The 19,513-nt window shown below is 58.4% G+C and overlaps 1 protein-coding gene across 1 annotated transcript in view; it reads left to right on the forward strand.

Annotated features, from left to right (window-relative positions):
* ADAM12 (ADAM metallopeptidase domain 12) overlaps positions 1 to 19,513 on the forward strand; it is a 178,226-nt gene that overhangs the window by 68,167 nt on the left and 90,546 nt on the right. Inside the window, 2 exon segments of the mRNA XM_004680953.1 lie at positions 2,487 to 2,512; positions 7,573 to 7,600. Of these exon segments, the coding sequence (XP_004681010.1) occupies positions 2,487 to 2,512; positions 7,573 to 7,600 (54 nt within the window).

Below are 19,513 nucleotides of genomic sequence, written 5' to 3' on the forward strand. Positions count from 1 at the left end.
TGGGCGCCGTCTGTCCTTGGGAAAATGTGGAAGTCTGAACTTCACCCAGGCTGACGACGGGTCCGCCCCTGGAAAGGACTCTCGGTTGAGGACAGGCCCTGACCGGGGTCGGCATGCTCTGAGCGGAGCCTCTAGAAATGGCAACACGTCAGTGGACGGGGTGTCCCTGGACGTCAGGTTCTGCGCCATCACTAACAGGGTGCCAGACCCTTAGCCACCCCCTGGGTCTTGTGACTAACAAATTAGTCAAGAGGAATGAAGGTGACCCAGAAGATACAGCGCTGTTTGACTGTTTTGTTCCTGTATTGTCAGAATTCTTCTGGCTGCCAGTGACAGGAAGCCCACCCAGAGTGCCAGAGAACAGGCCAAGGAGCCTTTGCCCCACAGAACCGGGACGCAAGGGAGAGTTTGCTTCAGGGCTGGCTGGACCCAAGGGCTGAGCAGGTGACCGGGGCCCTGTCTGGTCTGGGGCTCCTGCAGTGGAGGACAAGAAGCCAGCAGCGTGCACAGCCCCCTGGGGCCGCTGGTGAAAGGCGCCACCTTTCCGGGGAGCCTGCAGTCAAGCAGGTATCTCCTGCTGGCGTCTCCTGGGCTCACCTGCCTCACCTGTCCGCCCTGAGCCCAGCACTGCGGCCAGGAAGTGGGTTCTTCTGGGCAAGCTTGATTTTCGTGACTGTGGATGGGGGTGTCCTGCCTAATCCACTGAGAACAGGGGTCCTCAGGAGTGCGGGCTTGTCTCATCAGTAGAAGGGGCAAAGATTAATGGAGAGGAAAAGAAGGCTGGTTAGAGCAGCGGTGCTGGGGTGTGAACCTGGGGACGATACAGTCACGAGTGAGTGGGCAACACTTGTTTACAACCTGTGTTCAGTAGCCTATGCCAGGGACGTCGAGAAGGGGCCGGGCCGGAAGAGCAGGGCCTGTTCCTGGGCGCTGGGCGCTGGTGCCTGCCGGAGCCCCCCGATGCGTGGCGGTCCAGCCACATCGGCTCAGTGCTGGCGTGGTCACAGGTGCTGGACAGAGCAGGTCCAGTCTCTGCCTCGCAGGGTGGACTCTGTGGCGGACCCCGAGGGGGCTTCCGGGCAGGGCACTGCAGGTCAGAGAGGGGCCACGGGCCCCACCCTGCAGCCATGCACGTCAGGCATGAATGAGCCCCAGGGTGCATCTGGGGGTGGCCTGGCTAGCTGGCTACAGTCAGCAACTGGACACCACCGGTGCTTTGGGGCGGCCACTCTGGGCATCCCACCTGCACCCAACAGTGTCTACTGTACAAAAAACAAAAATGTAAAACCAGGCCGGATCCCCAGGGCTGTGGGTTCACAAGCGCCTCAGCATCCTTGCACATCTGAAGTTTAGGAGCTTCTGGTCTGGGTCACTGGCCAGCAGGCGGACCCCTGGGCCAGAACCACCTCAAGTTGTAAGTAAAGGTCTGTTGACACAGCCAAGCCCGTTGACTTCTGGATTATCTGTGGCTGCTTCGACACCCCGGGGCAGTTGGGCACACGTGACAGCCTCACTGAACTGTTTGCTCTCTGGCCCTGACAGAAAAGAGCTGCTGACCGGATCCCACTCAGCCCAGGGCGGCAGCTTCCCGGGCGTCAGGCGATGCGCCGCAGGGGCCCCAGGGCACCAGGCTCTGCTGTCAGCATCCTGGAATCCTCAGTCACACCTGAGCACAGCCCACGCTTCCCTGCTCTGGATGCCACGGCTGAAAGCTGGTCCCGCGACAGAGCAGTGACCACAGGAGCCCAGACAGTCTCAGCCCAGGTGCAGGAGCCCGACCTGCCCGGCCTTGGGCAAACGAGGCAGGCCGCTGGACCCGCCTTGGGGCATCTCCATGAAGACAGGACCGCCACTGGAGGCTTTCCCGAGGGAGGGAAGGAGCCCCAAGAGGCCTCATGGAAACCAGCCTCCAGCACCCCTTCACCCCACCGCGTCTAACAATTTCAAAAAGGGCGACCGGGTCGCAGGGGCTAGAAGCTGAGCGTTTCCAGCCTCCGCAGTGGGAGGAAGAAGCTGGCACAGGGCTAGAGGGGGCAGCCGAACCTCCTGCCCCGCTGGCCGGGGTCTGCTTCCCCAGCGAAGATCTTGTTTTAGGGGCCCCTCGCTCCTGAGGGCGTCAGCAAGGCGGCTCAGGTCCCAGAAACAAATCCCAGCTGCCCCACTGGTCCAAGAGCGCCCCTCCCACAGAAGGGAAGTCTTGTCAGGAGGGGCTCCCCGGCACCCCCCACCCCCGCAGGGCTCGCTCCCACCCACCGCCTGCCCCTCAGCCAGACGCCCAGGGGCTGTGGGAGGGGAAGGAATTGGTACCTGGGGAGAAGGCGGGTCAGACACTGTCGGATGGGTAAAGGGCATTCAGGGCGTGCTTGTGAAACGGGGTCTCCTGTCTGAAAAGTGAATGGTTCTTCGGTGAAGTGGCATTTGATGCTTTGATAGAGTTTAGGCCTGAATCATTTTTCTCACTGACTTCTGTGTTTCCGCGGGGTTAGGCTTCTCTATTTGTTCAAAAAGGAACGTCTGAAATCCGTAACACATAATTTGTCTTGGCTGAAGCACCTACATTCCATGCAGGAATTCCACTATACTTGCTTTTTATAAAATAAAGTTAAAACGTCTGTTGCAGTATTTACCTTAAAGATGACTTTCGTTACCACTGAACAGCGGTATTTTCTTTCTCCCTCAAACGGTGTTTCTTTGGAATAGATGTCGGTAGACTGGCTGGTAACATCAATACACATATCAAAGAAGGAATGTTCTAATTCCTTACAGAAAATCACCACTGTGACGCCTGTCGATTAAATAAAATTCGCACTCCTGTTTGGCATCAAGTAAACGTTCAGCTTAGAAATAAGCATTTGCGTGGTCTTGCTGGGCACGTTAGCAGCCTGGCCACCAGAGCCCCGCCCCTCCGTCCTCCTTGCTAACATCTCGCCTGATTAAAATGAGGTGTGCGGGATAGCTGACCTTTTACGAAGGAGGTCAGCTAGCGACGTGCCAGAGAACGGTACCTGTGCCTAAGCCTTGGGAACGCGGGTATTAACCAAGGCACCGCAGGAACCAAGAAAAGCGTCTGCACCGTTGACCTGTTGACCGTCAGCAACAGTAGGACATGGAGAAAGGCCTGGAATGGACCTTGGTTTCCTGCTCACTTGCTTGACAGCTGACTCTCAGTTTGACCCCTGGAGGAACAGCACATCCGAGACCCGCGTGAGGGGACCTCGTAGGGCGGGAGCCAGCGGCTCTGTGCACACGCCAGAGGCGACGGGCGCTCTGTGGAGCGACGCGCTCTTGCCTGTCGGTCCCCGCCAAATTGCATGTTGCGAGCGGCTTGTTATTTTTAGTTGAAGGTTTTGCTTTCAAGTTCAGCTGCAATTTTACTTTCATTGTCCTCTTAAATCTGTAATTTTGAAAGAAAGTTTTTAAAAATACTTTCTCTCCACTCTAGCAATTACTCTGGCTGGAAAGTGACCTTTATTTTCCTCTGGTTAAAAGAGAGAGAGAAAGAGAAGAAGAACGAAGCCCTTGCGGGAGAGGGAGGGCTCCAGCCCTGGTATTACAGGGTGGGACCAGCCGAGTGAAGAGGGCCGATCGCGGACTTCGTAGTGTCATTAGCGGGTGCAAAATTACAGCTTCGTAGCCTCAGGGCGGCCCAAGCAAGGTACAAGTGGCGACGACCAGATAGGCCAAAACCTGGAATCAATTAACTGGAAGCAAATTAAGCCACGATTACGGCCTGCCCTGTTTATTTTTCTACAGATCTTGACATAAGGCAAAAGATCGCATGGTGCACCGAGCTGCAGCGCCCTGTGAGCTGGTTCCTTGGTGAGGGGGAGGCTCAGCTGGAGGGCTCAGCTGCGGCTCCGCTGGTGGGGGGCTCAGCTGCGGGGGGCCTCCGCTGCTCACCCGCCAGGCAAAGGTCCACTTGTCCATTGCAGGTGTGGAGGCTGCCGTGCTGCTCCCTGGCGGCCCCCTGTGAATTGCACCATGGCTGAGCCAGCACCAAGCGGGTCTCTGCCCAGGGTCCGGGTCAACCCCACAAGGAGGGCGGCGGCGCCTTGGCCCTCGGACGGTTCCTGGTTCCCTCTCCTTTGCTCCAGAGAGCGCTAAGCCAGCTGCTTGGCCAGGCACCTGGCTCTAATTGCACCGTCCCCCATGCTGGTCGGCAGAGCGTAGCTGCTGTGTCAGGTCCAGGTCTGGGCTCAGTCGCCCTGAGAGGGGACAGCAGATAGATCCAAACACGTTCTCCTGTCCATGATCGAGGGTGTCACTGACATGGAGGGAAACTTCACAGTGTGTGTGTGTTTTTTTTTTTTTTTTATTTCACTTATAAGCTCAAGTATTTCCCTGTGATTTAATGACAAGGAATTCATATCTGCGCGTGTCCAGGGTGTCACCAGGACGCGCGCGCTGGTTCCTGGCCAGGCCGTCCCGCTTCCCGTTCCCGAGAGACCCATGTCGCTGGTCACAGCCATGGGGTGGGGCTTCCGGCTGCAGGGGGGTCCGTGGGAGGTGGGCCCGGACAGGACTCGCAGGCACCCTCCCTGGCCACTCAGGCGCTCCGCGGACATGGCCCCCGGCACCAGGGCGCAAGCCAGAGAGGCTGGTCACGTGACGCTGATCGTGAAGGGCCGTCGCGCAGGAGAGCGGTGGCACCTGGTGCCCGGGAGGACCCAAGCCGGGCAGCTGTGACCTCGGGCACCACGCGTGGCATTCGGGGAGCAGTGCTCAGAGACTGGTCCTTTCTTGCCTGTCCTCGTTGGCAGCCTCTAGGTCTTTGAAGCCACTCTTCCTTGCATTTTGCTGGACTCTGGAGAGAAGAGCCCCCAGCCTCCACATGGCGACTGAGAGCGGCCCTCCACCTGCCGAGGGGGTCGTGACGGCCTCCGCAGCTCTCCTGGGGCAGGAGAGCACCCGAGGGAGAGGAAGGAAGACTGCGGGGTGTCTGGGCCGGTCCCTCCAGCCCACGCCTGCCTCTGTGATACCAGATACGTGCTGCTAAGCCGGGACATCGTTTTGATATACTGGCAAAGCCGTTTCTTCCCCTCTTGAAAAGCAAGCTCTCTTCCATCACAGCCGGGAGCTTGGAATGTGAATACATCACCAGGAATTTGACAGTAACCGTATATTCACAAATGCACATGAAATTTGGTGGGGTTTAAAGAAAAATAGAATTGAAAGAGCGCTGTGTCAGGTTGAAGCCCAGGTGGACCTGGAGACGAAAAATGGGTTTGTTTCCAGCGGGTTGTTCATGTGCTTTGCAAGGATGGATGCCGGGCGCGGGTCTCACCGGAGGCCTGGGCACGGACCCCCGGCTCCGCGGCGGGCCGCATGGCTGGGCTGGGCCTCCTGGTCTCAGGCGGGACAGAGCAGCGACAGGATGAACTCTGAGCGCATTTCTCCTCCACAGACCAGATGGCAGGCGTTTGCCCTGCTCTGAAGTGTCTTGATCGTCTGCGCAAGGTCCCCGCGACCATGATGAGGGAACGAACAGGTGACAGAGTCGCCTCAAAGGGGCGACTGAGGAGAGATCAGGGTGCTGGTTAGGTGACGCTTCACATCCTTCAGGGCCATAAAGCTGCAAGGCCAGGGCTGTCTCTTCCCCTGACAGAAACCACCACCGTACATCTAGCTTTACAGAATCCAGTCCCGAGTCGATCGTGACTGCAACTCAGCGCAGCAGCACGGCAGATATCCCGGGTGAGCGGGCCGCGCCATCCCTGGCTGGGTCACAGCAGCCTGGGGCACCACGGCGTGGTCCTGCGAGCCCAGCCCGCACCCCCGGGGGGGCCCAGGCAGGAGGGAGGCTCTGGTCCGCCGCGGAGGCCACAGCGTCCGCGTCCCATCCTATTGCCAGGTTCTGGTGCGTCTTCCCTAGCCGTCTCGTGGATTCCCGTCTCCTAAATGCCAGTGCCCAGGCGCTGATCGTTTCTAATAAAGTAGTAAAGATAAAATAAAAGATGTGTCCTAGACACCCAAGAAAACTGAAGGTCGGTACGTAATGGACACAGACCGGTGGTTCCCTGACCGGGCTGCCCAGCTCTGAGCGAGGCGCCCAGCCCCACTCAGCGCCGTTGCCGTACGGGACGGAATTTCTTGGGAGACACGTGAGCTCTGACTCGCCTCTGCCCCACAGAGCCGGAGTTCCGCGCCCTCCTGGACGTGGCCAGCGCAGGGGCGGCTGCGTGACTGCGTGTGCGGGAGCTCCAGGGAGCTGTGTTTTGTCTACACAAGACCACGCGCTCCCGTGAGGGTGACGGGCCTCGTCCTTGGATCAACGTCACCGGCTCTGCAGGGCTCCGGCGCACGGTGCTGGGTGAATCCGATGGTGGGTGAGGCCTGGGAGAGCCTCAGGTGATGACGTTCCGGGGTGTTAGGACTTGAGCCAGACGCCCGCCTCCCTGAGAGGTGGAGACTCTTCGCGGGGGGCGAGGGGGTGACGCTGCCCCCGCCCGCGCCAGCCCCACGCCAGCACCAGCGATGGTGAGGCGCACGCCCCTCTCAGCCCTCCCAGTAGTCGTCAGCCACGTGGGCTGGTGGCATGCAGAGCGTAGGGCGCGGCCGCCGGGGCCCCGGCTCCCGCAGGCTGAGCCCCGCGAGGCAGGGCCGGCCTGCCCGGCTGTTCTGGCCTTTAGAGAGAACTAGAGGGGAGGTCAGAACCACCCACCGAGTCCTCCCAGCGGCAAAGGGCCCTTGGTATTTCATTTGCACCCTGCGATGTGTTTTTCACTCCATTTCCCTCACAGTCGGGGAGCGCTCGAGAAGGGCAGGCAGGAGAAGAGCCGACCGGCCAGGGACACCCACTCGGTGGGGGGCCTCGCCGGGCACTGCCCTCCGTGCCCTGCTGCAGGACACCCCAGCGCACCGCTAGCCTGGGCCACCGCCCCGTCGTGCGGCTCCGGGGAAGCTCCGGCGGTAAAGCGAGCGATGGCCGTGGCTGCACCCCTGGCAAGGCCGGGGGGCTGGGCCCAGCCCGGGGTCAGCCTGCCCGTACCCGTGACCGGGCGGCCTCTGGCCAGCGCAGCCAGGCCGCTCGCCGCGTCTGTCTCCTGCTGTGCGATGCGGTGCCGTGCTCAGGGCCGCGTGGCGGCGCGAGGAAGCGATCCAGGGACGTGATGATTCGCTGGCCGCAGCGTGGGTGTAGGTGCTGGTACTCGCTGAAACCTGCTGATGGGACGCGAGGTTTCGTGGCCCCCGGAAGAGGTGTCAGAGTGTGGGCGCGCCTCCCTGCTGAAGCAGCGGTGGGGGCGGCCTGCTGAGCGGCCAGCTCGCTGGACATGCCGCCGGCCGGCTGCTCCCAGCGACAGAGCGCCGAGCCTCTGCTCCCGAGCCACGACGGGCCTGTGTTGGCGAGAGGAGTGGCGCAGAGGTGAGGCTGCCGCGCTGGTCAGCGGAACGTGCGGCCCTGAGGGGCGGCGGGTGGAGGCCTGTGGGCCTCCCGCTGTCCGGTCGGAAGATGGAAGTCCGAGGTCACTGTGGCCTTCCTGGTGCAGAGCGTCACCGGCCGGGTCCTGGGGTGCAGGCGGACCCACTGCCCCCTCGGCTGCTCCTTGCTAGCGGTGGGGCAGCCGCCGCCAGAGAGAGGTCAGTGACTCGCAATTATAAGGTGCGTCTGGACGGGGCAGCCTCAGACTTCGGAGTCCCGGGACACTGGCGGCCTCGGGCTCACCTACAGTTGGCTCGGACACCCCCAGCCCCATCCCCCCAGCGCTGGAGGCCCGCTGTCCACCCTGCTGCCTCAGGGCCAGTCGGGAAGCTGAGAAGCTGACCGCGCCCTTGCACCGACTGGCCGGTGAGTTCCTGGCCTCCGAAGCTCCGTCGGCTCCGTCGTTCCATCCTCTCTGGTTGCCTTGGGGCTCGCCGGCCCCTGCGTGGTGTGGCCGGCCCTCGGCCAGCTGGACGCTGCCCCGCACGTGCCGTGCTGCCTAGCCCTGTCTTTTGCGAAGCCTCTCCTGGCCCCGCCCGTCCACCGCTGGTGAGGAGAGTCCCGCTCGGCCCCGGCGTGTCCTGGAAATTACGTTCCCTTCCTTCTAATGAGCAGACGCTACAGAACCTCTCGCCACGTGGGCGCCCCGCGCCACAGGAGGGGCGCGCTTCGCCTCTCCGGGACGAGCCCCTTTCACCCCGCCCACAGCCCGGCTGGCAAGCACAAGCCCAGCAGCAAGCCAGACCCGGCTCAGCCCCTCGGCACGTCCCTGCCTCGCGACGCTGTGAGAACATGTTAAAAAACGTGGGTCCTCGACGCCCTTTCCCCTCCATGGACAGCGGAATGAAAGCTGCCGCGGACTTAGCGGGCAGGCCAGCCCACACCCATGCTCCATCCTCACCGGCTCGGGAGCTGCACCCCTCCGCGTCGGTGCTGAGTGTGAAGGCGGCCCGGAAGGGGGCGGGACGGACGCGGCAGACGTCTGGACTCAGCCCTGGGCCCAGGCTGGCTGGCCTGCACGTCCCGCAGAGACGTGTATGATCCTGGGGTATGATCCTGGGGGCCGCGGGGTGGCAGGACAGCGTCCTCTTGACCCTGCTGGCCGCGTGAGGTCAAGGGGCGGTACTGGTCGGGACTGCAGCTCTGCCCTTCCCAGGTGAGTGTTTGTTCTCTGCTGCCCCAGTGGCCCAGAGGTGGTGCCCCGCAACAGAGCCGTCAGCGCGAGGCACCGCTGTTGGGGAGACACCCGTGGTGTGTGGCCAACTGAGGGTCATTGCATTTGGAGACGCCCAATTACTACATTTTTGACAAAACTAAAATTGATCTCTGCTGCAGAATCCTTTCATTCTAGTCTAGAAAGAAGGCATTTGTAATCTGTGAAATATGATGAAGTCTTTGCCATTTCTTCATAAAAATTGGAGTGTTTAAGTCCAAATAAATCATATGTGGATGACTCATGTCATAATGGATGTTTAAGTAAGAAATCTGAGCAGGATGAGGAAGCTTTGTGCCATGTTAAAAATTCGAGACTACTTTTATGTAATACTCAAGAGCCTGGGTTTTCTGTCACGAATCCCTGCATTCCTTAGGAAAAATGGTAAAACCAGCAGTAAGTGAATTTGTTAGTGTCATCGAAACGTTGTTGATGTAACACAGTGAAGTTTCTGGGTGCTTAAATACGGGCGTTTCCCTTCTCTGTTCTCTCAGCGCCGTCGTGTTCTAGATTTAGAGGCCATGAAACAAGGGGGTGTGGGAGGGTCTCGGGAGGAAAGGAAATGTCTCCCTTCCTAGGACAAAACCCCAGTGCTTGACAGGCTTGCAAGGACCAAATCCAGATTCCTTGGCTTACAAGTTACAGATTTCGTGTTCTTTTTGGAGACGAGCAAGCATTTAAGCAGCAATAATGTAAGGAGGGAACACGAGATAATTCATCATATTACGTCATCATTTCTTAAATGTGGATTCAGGAAACATTCTCGGAGGCCAAGTTTTTGAGTGTTAGTCACAGGACTCAGTCATCAATTCCACCTTTGCATATAAATTGCCGGAACAGCGCTGTGCATGGACTTCACAGCACACTCTCTTATTACTTTCTTCCACCCACCCATCCATCACCCGTCCATCCGTCCGTCCATCTACCCACCCACCCATCCATCCACCCATTCATCCATCCATCCATCCACCCACCCACCCATCTTCGTCTGTCCGTCCGTCCATCCGTCCATCCACCCACCCACCCATCCATCCACCCATTCATCCATCCGTCCATCCATCCATCCACCCACCCACCCATCTTTGTCTGTCCGTCCGTCCATCCGTCCATCCACCCACCCACCCATCCATCCACCCATTCATCCATCCGTCCATCCATCCATCCACCCACCCACCCATCTTTGTCTGTCCATCCGTCCATCCGTCCATCCACCCACCCACCCATCCATCCATCCATTCATCCATCCATCCATCCACCCACCATCTTTGTCCGTCCGTCCGTCCGTCCGTCCATCCATCCATGCAGTTACTCATCGTCCACCCACCCATACACCCATTAAACCTGTGCTGGGTGCCTGCAGTGTGGTTTCTGAGAACACAGCTGCTGTTTCTGCTTTCAAGGTGCTTAGGGAGAGATGACATCACATTCAGTCTTTGTCTTCCTCACACCCGCAGCTCCTAGGGGGTGTGGGAGGTAGCGCAACCCCAGTGGAGGCAGGCATGAGGCTGGTGTCTTCAATTCGCTGGTCACGTTTATCATCCAGTCCCCACACAGGCACTTATCTAAAGCTCCTCGAATGAGTGGGTGGAGGGGTGGCTGGATGAACATGCAGACGCCACAGGAACAGCGGGACGTGTGGTGGGCATCAGTGCAGCCCTGGGAACGACCTGAGGTGACCAGGTGGGCTCCGGTGCCCATGGGAGCCCCATCTGCTTTAGCGCCGCTGTGTGGCTGGTTCTCGTGTTCCCGAGCCGGGGAGGCTCCGTGCAGTAGCCACGATTTAGATCATGGGGGAAGACAGTGAAAATCCCTGCCCCCCGCCGGTGGTGGGTCTCCCCTCCAGGATGTTGGGCCGGTGGCTCGGTGGTGCAAGAGTCCCCCCAGATGCAGAGGTCACGACAGGTCACGTACCACTGCTCCCAGAGCGCGGCGCCGCCGGCGAAGTGAAAACCAGCAAAACACCCAACGACTCCTCGTTCACTTTCTCAGATGCTTCTTGCGCGTGAAAAGGTTTTATAATTGAAGAGGGAGAAGGATCAATCACTTCTGATGCCAAAGCAAGTGAAAACTTCATAAATATTTATACATGGGAAATAGCACGGACGGCCATTTGCTGGAAGGCCCCTGGGGCAGGTGACAGGTGGCAGATCCTGTGGCTTTTTTTTTCTGGAGAAAAGAGTGATATGTCACTACGGTGTACGTCCCCCAAGGTATATATATATATACCTAAGTCCTGAGCCCCCAAGGCACTGGCATTCGGAGGTAGGGCTCTGCGGGGAAGGAGGTCACGCAGGCGGTGTCCTCGTGAATGGGGTGAATGCCCTGATGAGGGGGACCACACAGTCCCTTCCCCGTCCCGACAGAAGACACCTCGAAGGGCAGCGAGAGCCAGGAACCACACCCTCAGCAGTGATGCTTCTGGGCCGGGCTCCCCCCTGGTGAGAGGGAGTGTGGGCCGGGGCCCCCCAGGTGAGACTAGAGCCTGCTGCCCCGCCCTCAGGTGTGGCTTCTAGAGCAGCTGTGCGCAGGGAGCCCGGCTGGCGACTGGCACATGTGCCCTCCGTAGTCACGGCCCCGTGTTTTGCTCTTTGCCAGCCAGTGCCTCCTGTTCCTGACAAGCACGGCAGGGCTGCTCCTGCCGCCCATGTGCAGACCTCCACACTCACCTGCCAGGGCTAAGCCACTGTGGCCATATATGGGGAGCTGATCGCTGGGGCCCCCCAGCACCCAGAGCCTGCTTCTGGGATGCAGGCGCTCAGAAAGGGCTTCCTCACCACAAGCCTTGCTGGGGTTTAGAACTTGAGCCCCGCAGTCAGGAAGCTCTTACCCTGCTTTTTGATTCTTTATTTAAAATGTATTTATTTATGCACACAGAATGGGCACAGGCCAGAGGTGCAGGGGCGGTGAGAGGATTCAACAGAGACAGAGCGGGGAGCGGAACAGGCAGATCCACGAGATACACTGCTGAGGGGAACAGCGGGGAGACGGAGGGTCTGCTGCGCCCTGTGGGTCCCCCCCGGCTGGGGATTGGAATCGGGAGGTAGCGGTGATGGTGCTGAGACCAGCCCCGAGGCCCCGAGGGGCGGGAATGTGCGTTTTTCCCTCGGGTTGGCCGGCAGTGGCTGCACGGTTCGAGTCCTGCCGTGTGTTTCGCAAGCGTCCTCTCCCTTGGCGGGTTAGGGTTAGGGTTAGGGTTGCCTTTTCCTATCAGTGACTGTTGAGACAGTTTCTTTCACTATGCAGAAGCTTTTTAGTTTGATGTGGTCCCACGTACCAGTTTTTGCTTCTGTTACTGGTACTTTGATGTCATATGCAAAAATATCGTTGGCAAGACCGATAACAAGGAGTCTTCATGTAGGAGTTTTATGGTATCAGGTCTTCTGTTTAAGGTTTTTATCTACTTCAGCTTCATCTGGGGAGGGCTAAGATAAGGATCCACTTTCAGTTTTCTCCATGTGGTCATCCATCATCCCAGCACCTTCTGTAGAGATGATCCCTGCCCTGCTGAGTGTTCTCTGAGCCCTGTGAAATGCTGGTGGGCGGTGGGGCTGCTTCTGGGTGCCAGCCTGTTGCACTGCTCTGCTTGTCTGTTTCTATGATTGTACCATATTGTTTACGTTACTACAGTTTTGTAGTATAGTTTGAAATTAAGGAATGTGACGTCTCTGGCTTTTGCATGACCAGTTTAGATATTGGGGGGAGGGGTGCGGTGCTTCACAGATTTTAGGATCACATGTTCTATTTCTGAAAAATTGCAGTGCCGTTTTGATAGGGATTGTATTGACTCTATAGTTACTTTGTGGAGCATGGCCATTTAACTATTATTTCTTCCAAGCCATGAACACAGGATGTCTTTGTATTTGTTTGTGTCTTCTCTAACTTCTTTCAAAGTCTTATAGTTCTCATTGGACAGATCTTCTCCTTCCTTGGGTAAAGTTTTTGGATACACATTTAAAGTGCTATTGTGAATGAGATAGTTGAGTACTTGATGTCATGAAAGAGTAAGAAATAATTAATTTTATAAGCGCCTAAGGAAGTATGTTGTCATTTCACATTTTGCTCTTTTACATAGAAGAGACTCAGACACTTGGGTCTTTAATCCATCTTGGAGATGTTTGTAGAAAAAAATCGATGTCTTCTAATCAAGGCTGGGGTAGGTCAAAAGGAAAATAAAAGAAGTATTTCGCAACTATTTTAATATGTTCAATTGGTTTAGAATAAGGCATTAAATTATCTTAATTCCAGAAAAGCTAAGTTGCTAACAGTACCGTTTCTTATAAACAAACCTCCGACACAGAGACACAACAAGGTTTTTTTTTTTTTCTGATTGTTTGAGACTACATTGATTTTTTGTTTTTAGATTTATTTATCTATGCATAGAGAACTGGGGTACAGGCCAGAGCTGCAGGGATGAGAGGACTCCCCAGAAACAGAGTGGGGAGCAGAACAGGCGGATTGGCTGACATACACTGCTGAGGAGAGCAGCGGGGAGACTGCGAGGCGCTCCCTGGCTGGGGACGGGACTCGCGCTGCAGTGGCTGCCGATAGCTTCCTGGTGCTGCACTTTGACCCGTTGTACCGCTAGGGAGGCCCCGAGACCACAGTGATTCTTCACAAAGAGAGTAGGTCCCACTGATGTAGGAGAGATCTTTGAAATGGCTGTGATGCCCGATTTCGTCTAATGGAGACATGAAAGGACACAGTTTCCATGTCACTGTGGTCATAAATAAGACACCAAATTATTGTTAATAAGGGGAGTTTCCGAAATTAAACCAGAGGCTAGAGCTCTACTCAAATGGAGGTTGACAAGTGATCCTGAAGGAACACCTGGAGATTGCTTCAGAGACCCTGAGTGCAGATGCCCGAGGCTGGAGTGGCCTGCGGCTTGCAGCCAGGTACCGCTGGTCAACTGGAACCTCCCCTCAGAGCCGGCGAGAGCAGCAGCTGACACCCCTCACTGCCCCAGCAGCAGCCAGGGGCCGGTGGTCCTGTTTCATTTCATTCATTGCATTGCTTCTTGTTGGTTTGCAAATGTGGCTGAGCTCGCTCTCTGGGCTTCCTGCCCACATTCCTAATGAAAATGTTGTTTACTTTTGTCTCTTAAACCATCAGTTGGGGGAAAGAACCTTACTCCTGTCAGAGTTTCCCATTTTTGATCAGAATCCCTGAAACAGGCGTGGGGCTGGCGGGATGAGTCGCTCCCAGTCTTGACCCTGCCACCTCTCCGCTGTGTTGTTGAAGCCACCGTGTGTCTCTGTGCCTCGGTTTTCTCTTCTGTGAAATGGGCACAACCGCTGAGCAGCTTTCGAAACAGCTAGCGAGAGTGAGCTTAGCCCTCTTCCTCACACAGAGCTCAGGGCGGCGCTCGGGGAGAACCGTCGCATTCTGCACCCAGCACTGACTCTTTCCTCTTCGCTCTGGCATTTCGTCACTGATGCCATCACCCAGTTTCCTCCAAAGGAAAGTGATCTCACGTTTTCCTCAGTATCCCTTGATCACTTGGTCTTCCCCTTTGCGAAAGGTATTTCCCGTGAAGCAGCTGCCACTGGCCGGCCGGGCCTCCCCCTCCGCCCCGTGGTGCCCAGCACCCCTGTGTGTAGCTGCAGTGAGGGTTCCTGCGCCCCGCCCCGGCCAGACTGCCGCACGTGAGGGGCAGTAGCTCCCGGCTGGGGCGTAGCTGGTCAGTCCTGGGAGGGCGGCGGCCACCACCCGAGGACGTCACTGGAAGTTTCACCGAATCAGTCTCCAAACTTCAGGAGGTAAGAAAGGATTTGGTTAAAAGCCGTTATGGGGCCCTCCCTGGTGGCGCAGCGGGTTAAAGCACTGCACTGAGAAGCTAAAGCCGCTTCCTCATGAGTTCGATCACCGCCTGCCCCGGAGGTGACCACAGGGCGCGGCAGACCTCTCCTGACCCTCCCGCCGCTCCCCTCAGCAGTGGACTTCGTTGATCTGCCTGTTCTGTTGCCCACTTTGTGTCTGGTGAAACCTCTCACCGCCCCTGAACCTCTGGCCTGTACCCCGTTCTGTATGCACAAATAATCCTTAAAAAAAAAAAAAAAAGCCGTTATGACTTATCAGGGTGTCGGAAAAGTCGTGACTTATTTTCCCTGTGTTTTCTATGCAAAAATACATCATGACTTTTCTGACAACCCTATAAGTTTGTGTTCCAGTTAATTTCCTAGAAGGTCATTATTCTTAGTCTAAAAGATTTTCATATTTTGGTTATACTCCTGCTTCCTTCACACTGGAAACAAAAGACCCGTTACTCTGAAGCACCAGTCACGCAGCCTGGACTTAATTCACGGTCCTGACTCTGACTTGCGTCAGCTCACGGGAGCGAGGGCCGGGGCCCCGGAACCCGCCCCCTTCCTGCCTCTTCCAGGTTTATCTTCTCTGGGCCCTTTGCCGTCCTTAAATCTCACCTTTATTTAAAATGACATCGTATTTAAATGAATCCTTAAGGGGCCTTGTGAAAATTAATCCCACGCCAAGGGATGACGAAGCCAGAAATGTGTCCAGAACCCAGCTTGGGCCAGAGTTCTGGTTACTCTCGCTTGAGTGGTGAGCTGTAGGGCCAGGCAGCGGGGCCTCAGAAGACCCTGAGTGCTAACTCGGGGCGCAAATCAGGTGGAGTCCCCAAGAATGCCCCCCACATGGGTTGTGACGTCAGCTCGGTGACATCACCACCTCACTCAGCGCCGGGCTGTGTACCCCCGCCCAGCCCAGTCTCCTGACCATGAAAGTGCCAGTTTCCAGGCCATGGGCCCTGTCTCGGGGACCCTCTGTGTTATGGGGGTGAGCTGACTCCACACACAGGGAGTGGGGTGCCATCTCACAGCTCTGGGCAGACACCTGCCAGGGCCCCTGTCGTCAAAAGAAAGGTCCAGAGCCCCCAGCTGCCTCGGGGGGTGCACACCGGCAGGGCCCCATGCGGTCACCAGGGCTGTCCTGGCCCCTCCTGGGGTTCTGGGTGGGAATGAGGGTTCCTGTCCCGCACAGCCATGTGGCCCATGAAGGGCCGAGGCACCTGGCCCCTCGCCCCCAGCTCTGCGATCGGGTGGCACAGCCCATCGTCCCGCTCCGCCGGGCAAACAGGTGACGCTTCAGCACGGCTCCTGCTACCCCGCCACGGGGGCGGGGACGAGTCAGACTTCACCGGCAGCTTCCAGAACAAACCTGGTACACAGAGGGAAGAGACCGGGGCTGTGTCTGGCACCGCTGACCGACTGTTTTAGAAACGTGTGTTTGAAATGAAAAACCCTTCGAAATCTCTTCTCGGTGTTCCAAAGGTTTTGCCTGTTTGGGTTTTTCTTTTCTGGGCAGTTGTTATTGTTAATATTAAATAATATTCTTCAAGCAGCCCGGCCGGCCCGCAGGCCAAGCGGAGGCACACTGACGGGCTCCACACCTGGCTGTGTGGCCAGTGAGGCCCAGGCACCCGCCCTCTCCCGGGAAACCCCGTGTCCACCCGGGAAGGGCCGTCCCAGATGTCCAGCTGCTGGCCGCCCCGGCAGGAGCTGGCCCGCAGGCTGCTCAGCCTCCTCTCTGCCCCCCAGACTCCCCATTTCTTGAGCAGTAATGCTCGGAGGCAGCCCCCCACTTCTGCGGCTCTGAGCTGCATCCAGGGCTGAGGCAGTGAGGACGGGAGACGGTTTACTTTGGTCCAGAGAGGACACGGCTCCCCAGGGGGCCCCTAGCATCACCGCCCCGCCGCCTCTGATCACCCGCAAAGGAGGAGGGAGGCCCTGTTTTGCAGGGAGGTGTCAGGAGGGACCTGGGAGGTGTCACCGGCCTGGAGCGGGGTGGGACAGCCCTGGCACCCTGCGCCCAGCACCATAGCCCTGTAGAGTCAGGAAGCAGCAGGTGAGCGGGGCCTGCCAGGTGCCCCGGTGGAGTCGAGGCGACCTTCTTTGGAAAGCGTTCTCCCTGACCCCGTACCCCCATCCTAGACAGGCCTCAGCACCCCCTCCCTGAGACGCGCTGTGTTCACATAGTTAACAGCCGGGCAGCCGGCGTGGGTTCTCTTCCGGCCCGAGGCTGCCAGGTGGCCCTGGTGACCCGCCGCCTGGGCGTCCTGCCAGGGAGGTGATGCTGGCCGGGCAGCGAGCTGGGCACTCCTGCAAACCCCGGGGTTAGCCGCTGCCGCCTTCCGGGAGGCGGGAAGCCGGGCAGTGCCTGGGCCAGATGACGGAGTGAACGTCGGGGGGCGGGTCCGGGGGGACACCCTGGGGAGGGCTGGGAGGGCTCCCTGAGAGGCGTCCTCGCGGAATCACAGGAAATGTCAGGCGTACCCCAAATGAGGAAGGCCTTGCCAAAACATCACCTTCGTAAAAGAAAAAGAAAGCAGCCGAATCGTTCCGAAGCGGCAGAGACGCGGAGTAACGCGTCCGAGCGGGAGGACCACGGCCAGGTGGCGGCGAGACCCCACACCGCGACGCCGGGGAAGATGCCGGCCGTCAGGGCGCGAGCCGCGGGGTGCCAGACGGGCTCTGAGCCCGGGGCCCTGGCTGGGTCTGGCCCTGGAGCGCCAGGAGGCCACCGCGACGCCAGCGTGGAGCGGGGAGGGCCGGGCTGGCCGCGTGGCCTGGACGCTGCAACCACGAGCGGCCTCAGCCCAGCCCGGCAGGCGGGGGCTCGACCGTGGGGGGAAGCGCAGGGGAGGGACGTGGTGCGTGTGAGTCACCCTCAAATAGTGCGGGAGGCGGTCGGTGTGTGAGAGAGCCAGAGGCAAGGGAAGGGGGGTGCGAGGGGCGGAGCAGTGGCCACGGGCCGCGGCGCTCTCCAAAGCGTGTCCCCGGCCAGGCCCACGGCCCCAGGGTCTCCGCACCCCGGTCGGCCGGCATCCAGGGCACCCTCTGCTTCTGCGCACTTGGCCATGCTGCTCCGGGGTGTCCCCAGATGGCCAGGGCTGAAGCGGCGAGATCGGTCCTTCTGTGTCTCCACCGACTGAAACCGGTCACCCCGAAACTCGCCACATACCGTGGGGAGCAGGGAAGGCCGGCGCTGTCTGGGGGTGCCGGGCTGCCAGGAGCTAGGCAGTGTCACCCGGGGGCTCCCACTGGCGCCCAGAGGCCAGGGTGCTGCTGCATGTCCTGGCCTGCACAGACAGCCCCACCCCAGGGGGACAGCGCCAGACTGGAAAGGATGGGGGGTGGGGGGAGCCAAGGGGCCCAGCCCCCACCCCTCGCCAGACAGGGCTGCAGGATCGGGGTTCATGTTTTGCGTCTGCCTCTTCTCCGACGTCATTACATTTCTTTTTAAGATTCTTTTTATTTAATTTTTCACAAGAACTGGGGTGCAGGCCAGAGGTGAGGGGTGAGAGGATTCACCAGAGGCAGAGTGGGGAGCAGGACAGACGGGTCGACCGAAACATGCTGCTGCGGGGAGCAGCGGGAGCCAGGAGGGGTCTGCTGTACCCGTGGGTCACGTCCTGGCTGGGATCGAACTCAGGCCACCGTGGTGACAGCACTGAGACTTCACCCCTAGCCGCCGGGAGGCCAGTGACATCATTCTAAACAGACCGCGGGCACCGCGCGCCTCCCCGCGCCCGCAGGGTGCATCTCCGTGTCGGGTGGGCTGTGCTGATGGCACACGGCCCCAGCACACCCAGCCGCGCAGACGGTCGTGCCCAGGGACATGTGAGGTCATGGCTGGTCCAGATTCACTGCCCTGCATAGAAGACTTGAAACAGGATTATTTCATCTTGGAAATGTCCACCCTTGTGGGAAACATGAATCGTACGAACTGGACACTTGGTTCGTTTCTAGCTGGCTGCCTTTCCTCCGCTCTGACACACAAGGTGCAGGTTGTTTGCTGAGCCCTGGGAAGTGGCGACTAGTTCAGGGAGCTTGCAGGTGGGTGTAGCGTGATGGGAGGTGGGAAGCGTCAGGGGAGACCACAGAGGCCAGTCCTCGTCTGTTGCAGTTTTAATCACTCAGTCTCACCCTGCTTCTCCTCTCATATTTGCCGCTGGGGTGATGCGAGCCCTAGTGAGGAACTCCTTTCTGGGCTCATTTCTAGGATCTGGGTTGAGGCTTTGGGGCGCGACTGTTGTGGGCCAATGGACCATCGGGCAGAGTCCAGCTGCGTTCGTCCCAGGGAGTAGCTTTCGATTTTCCTTTCCCAAGAAACCATGATCTTGTCGGCAAGCAGCAGACCCATGACTGGAATCAGGAGCCGCGGAAGCTTGTGCTTCCCTGGCACGAATCTGCCCAGGGAGCTGAGGAAATGTTCTGGGCTATGGCACTCGCAGGGCCCCGTTCTCCCGGCCCCCGGCAGATGTTGGAGACTCGGCAGTGAGGAAGAACTGTCTGGGAGAAAAAGGCTCTGACCCTTGGTGACGCTATGAGATTTGTCGCGCTAAAATGCCAGCAGCTTTTTAAAAATGCATCCCAAGTACGTCACACATCAGGGCGTCCAGCGTAATGGAGGCCTCGCGAGCGTAATGGATTCTGGGAGCCGACGAAGCTGGTCGTGGTTTTAGCCAGCCTTACAGTTTGAGACCAGGATGCTTATTTGAGCTGTCCCTTGTTCAGGACATACCTCTTGTCCTCCGGTGCGTGACTTAACTAAACCAGCAAGGCCATTCACCAGTCCCAGGCAAAGAACAATGAGAGCCCCTTAAAATATCCCCAGCATCACTGACTGAATGTCTGAAGTGCTCGTGCAGAAGTAGCTGCGTGAATTAGCCAAACTTCTTTGTAACCACCTTTTGGGGCTGGGGTTGAAAAAGAAACAGGCAGTGTGAAGAGTGCCCCTTCACCCTGGGGAGTGTTCCTTTGCCCTGGGGAGTGCTCCTTCTCCCTGGGGAGTGTTCCTTCGCCCTGGGGAGTGCTCCTCCACCCTGGGGAGTGCTCCTTCGCCCTGGGGAGTGCTCCTTC

This window comes from Condylura cristata, unplaced genomic scaffold (assembly GCF_000260355.1).
Source record: "Condylura cristata isolate star-nosed mole 26May11 unplaced genomic scaffold, ConCri1.0 scaffold00011, whole genome shotgun sequence".
In the NCBI taxonomy this organism is placed as follows: Eukaryota; Metazoa; Chordata; class Mammalia; order Eulipotyphla; family Talpidae; genus Condylura; species Condylura cristata.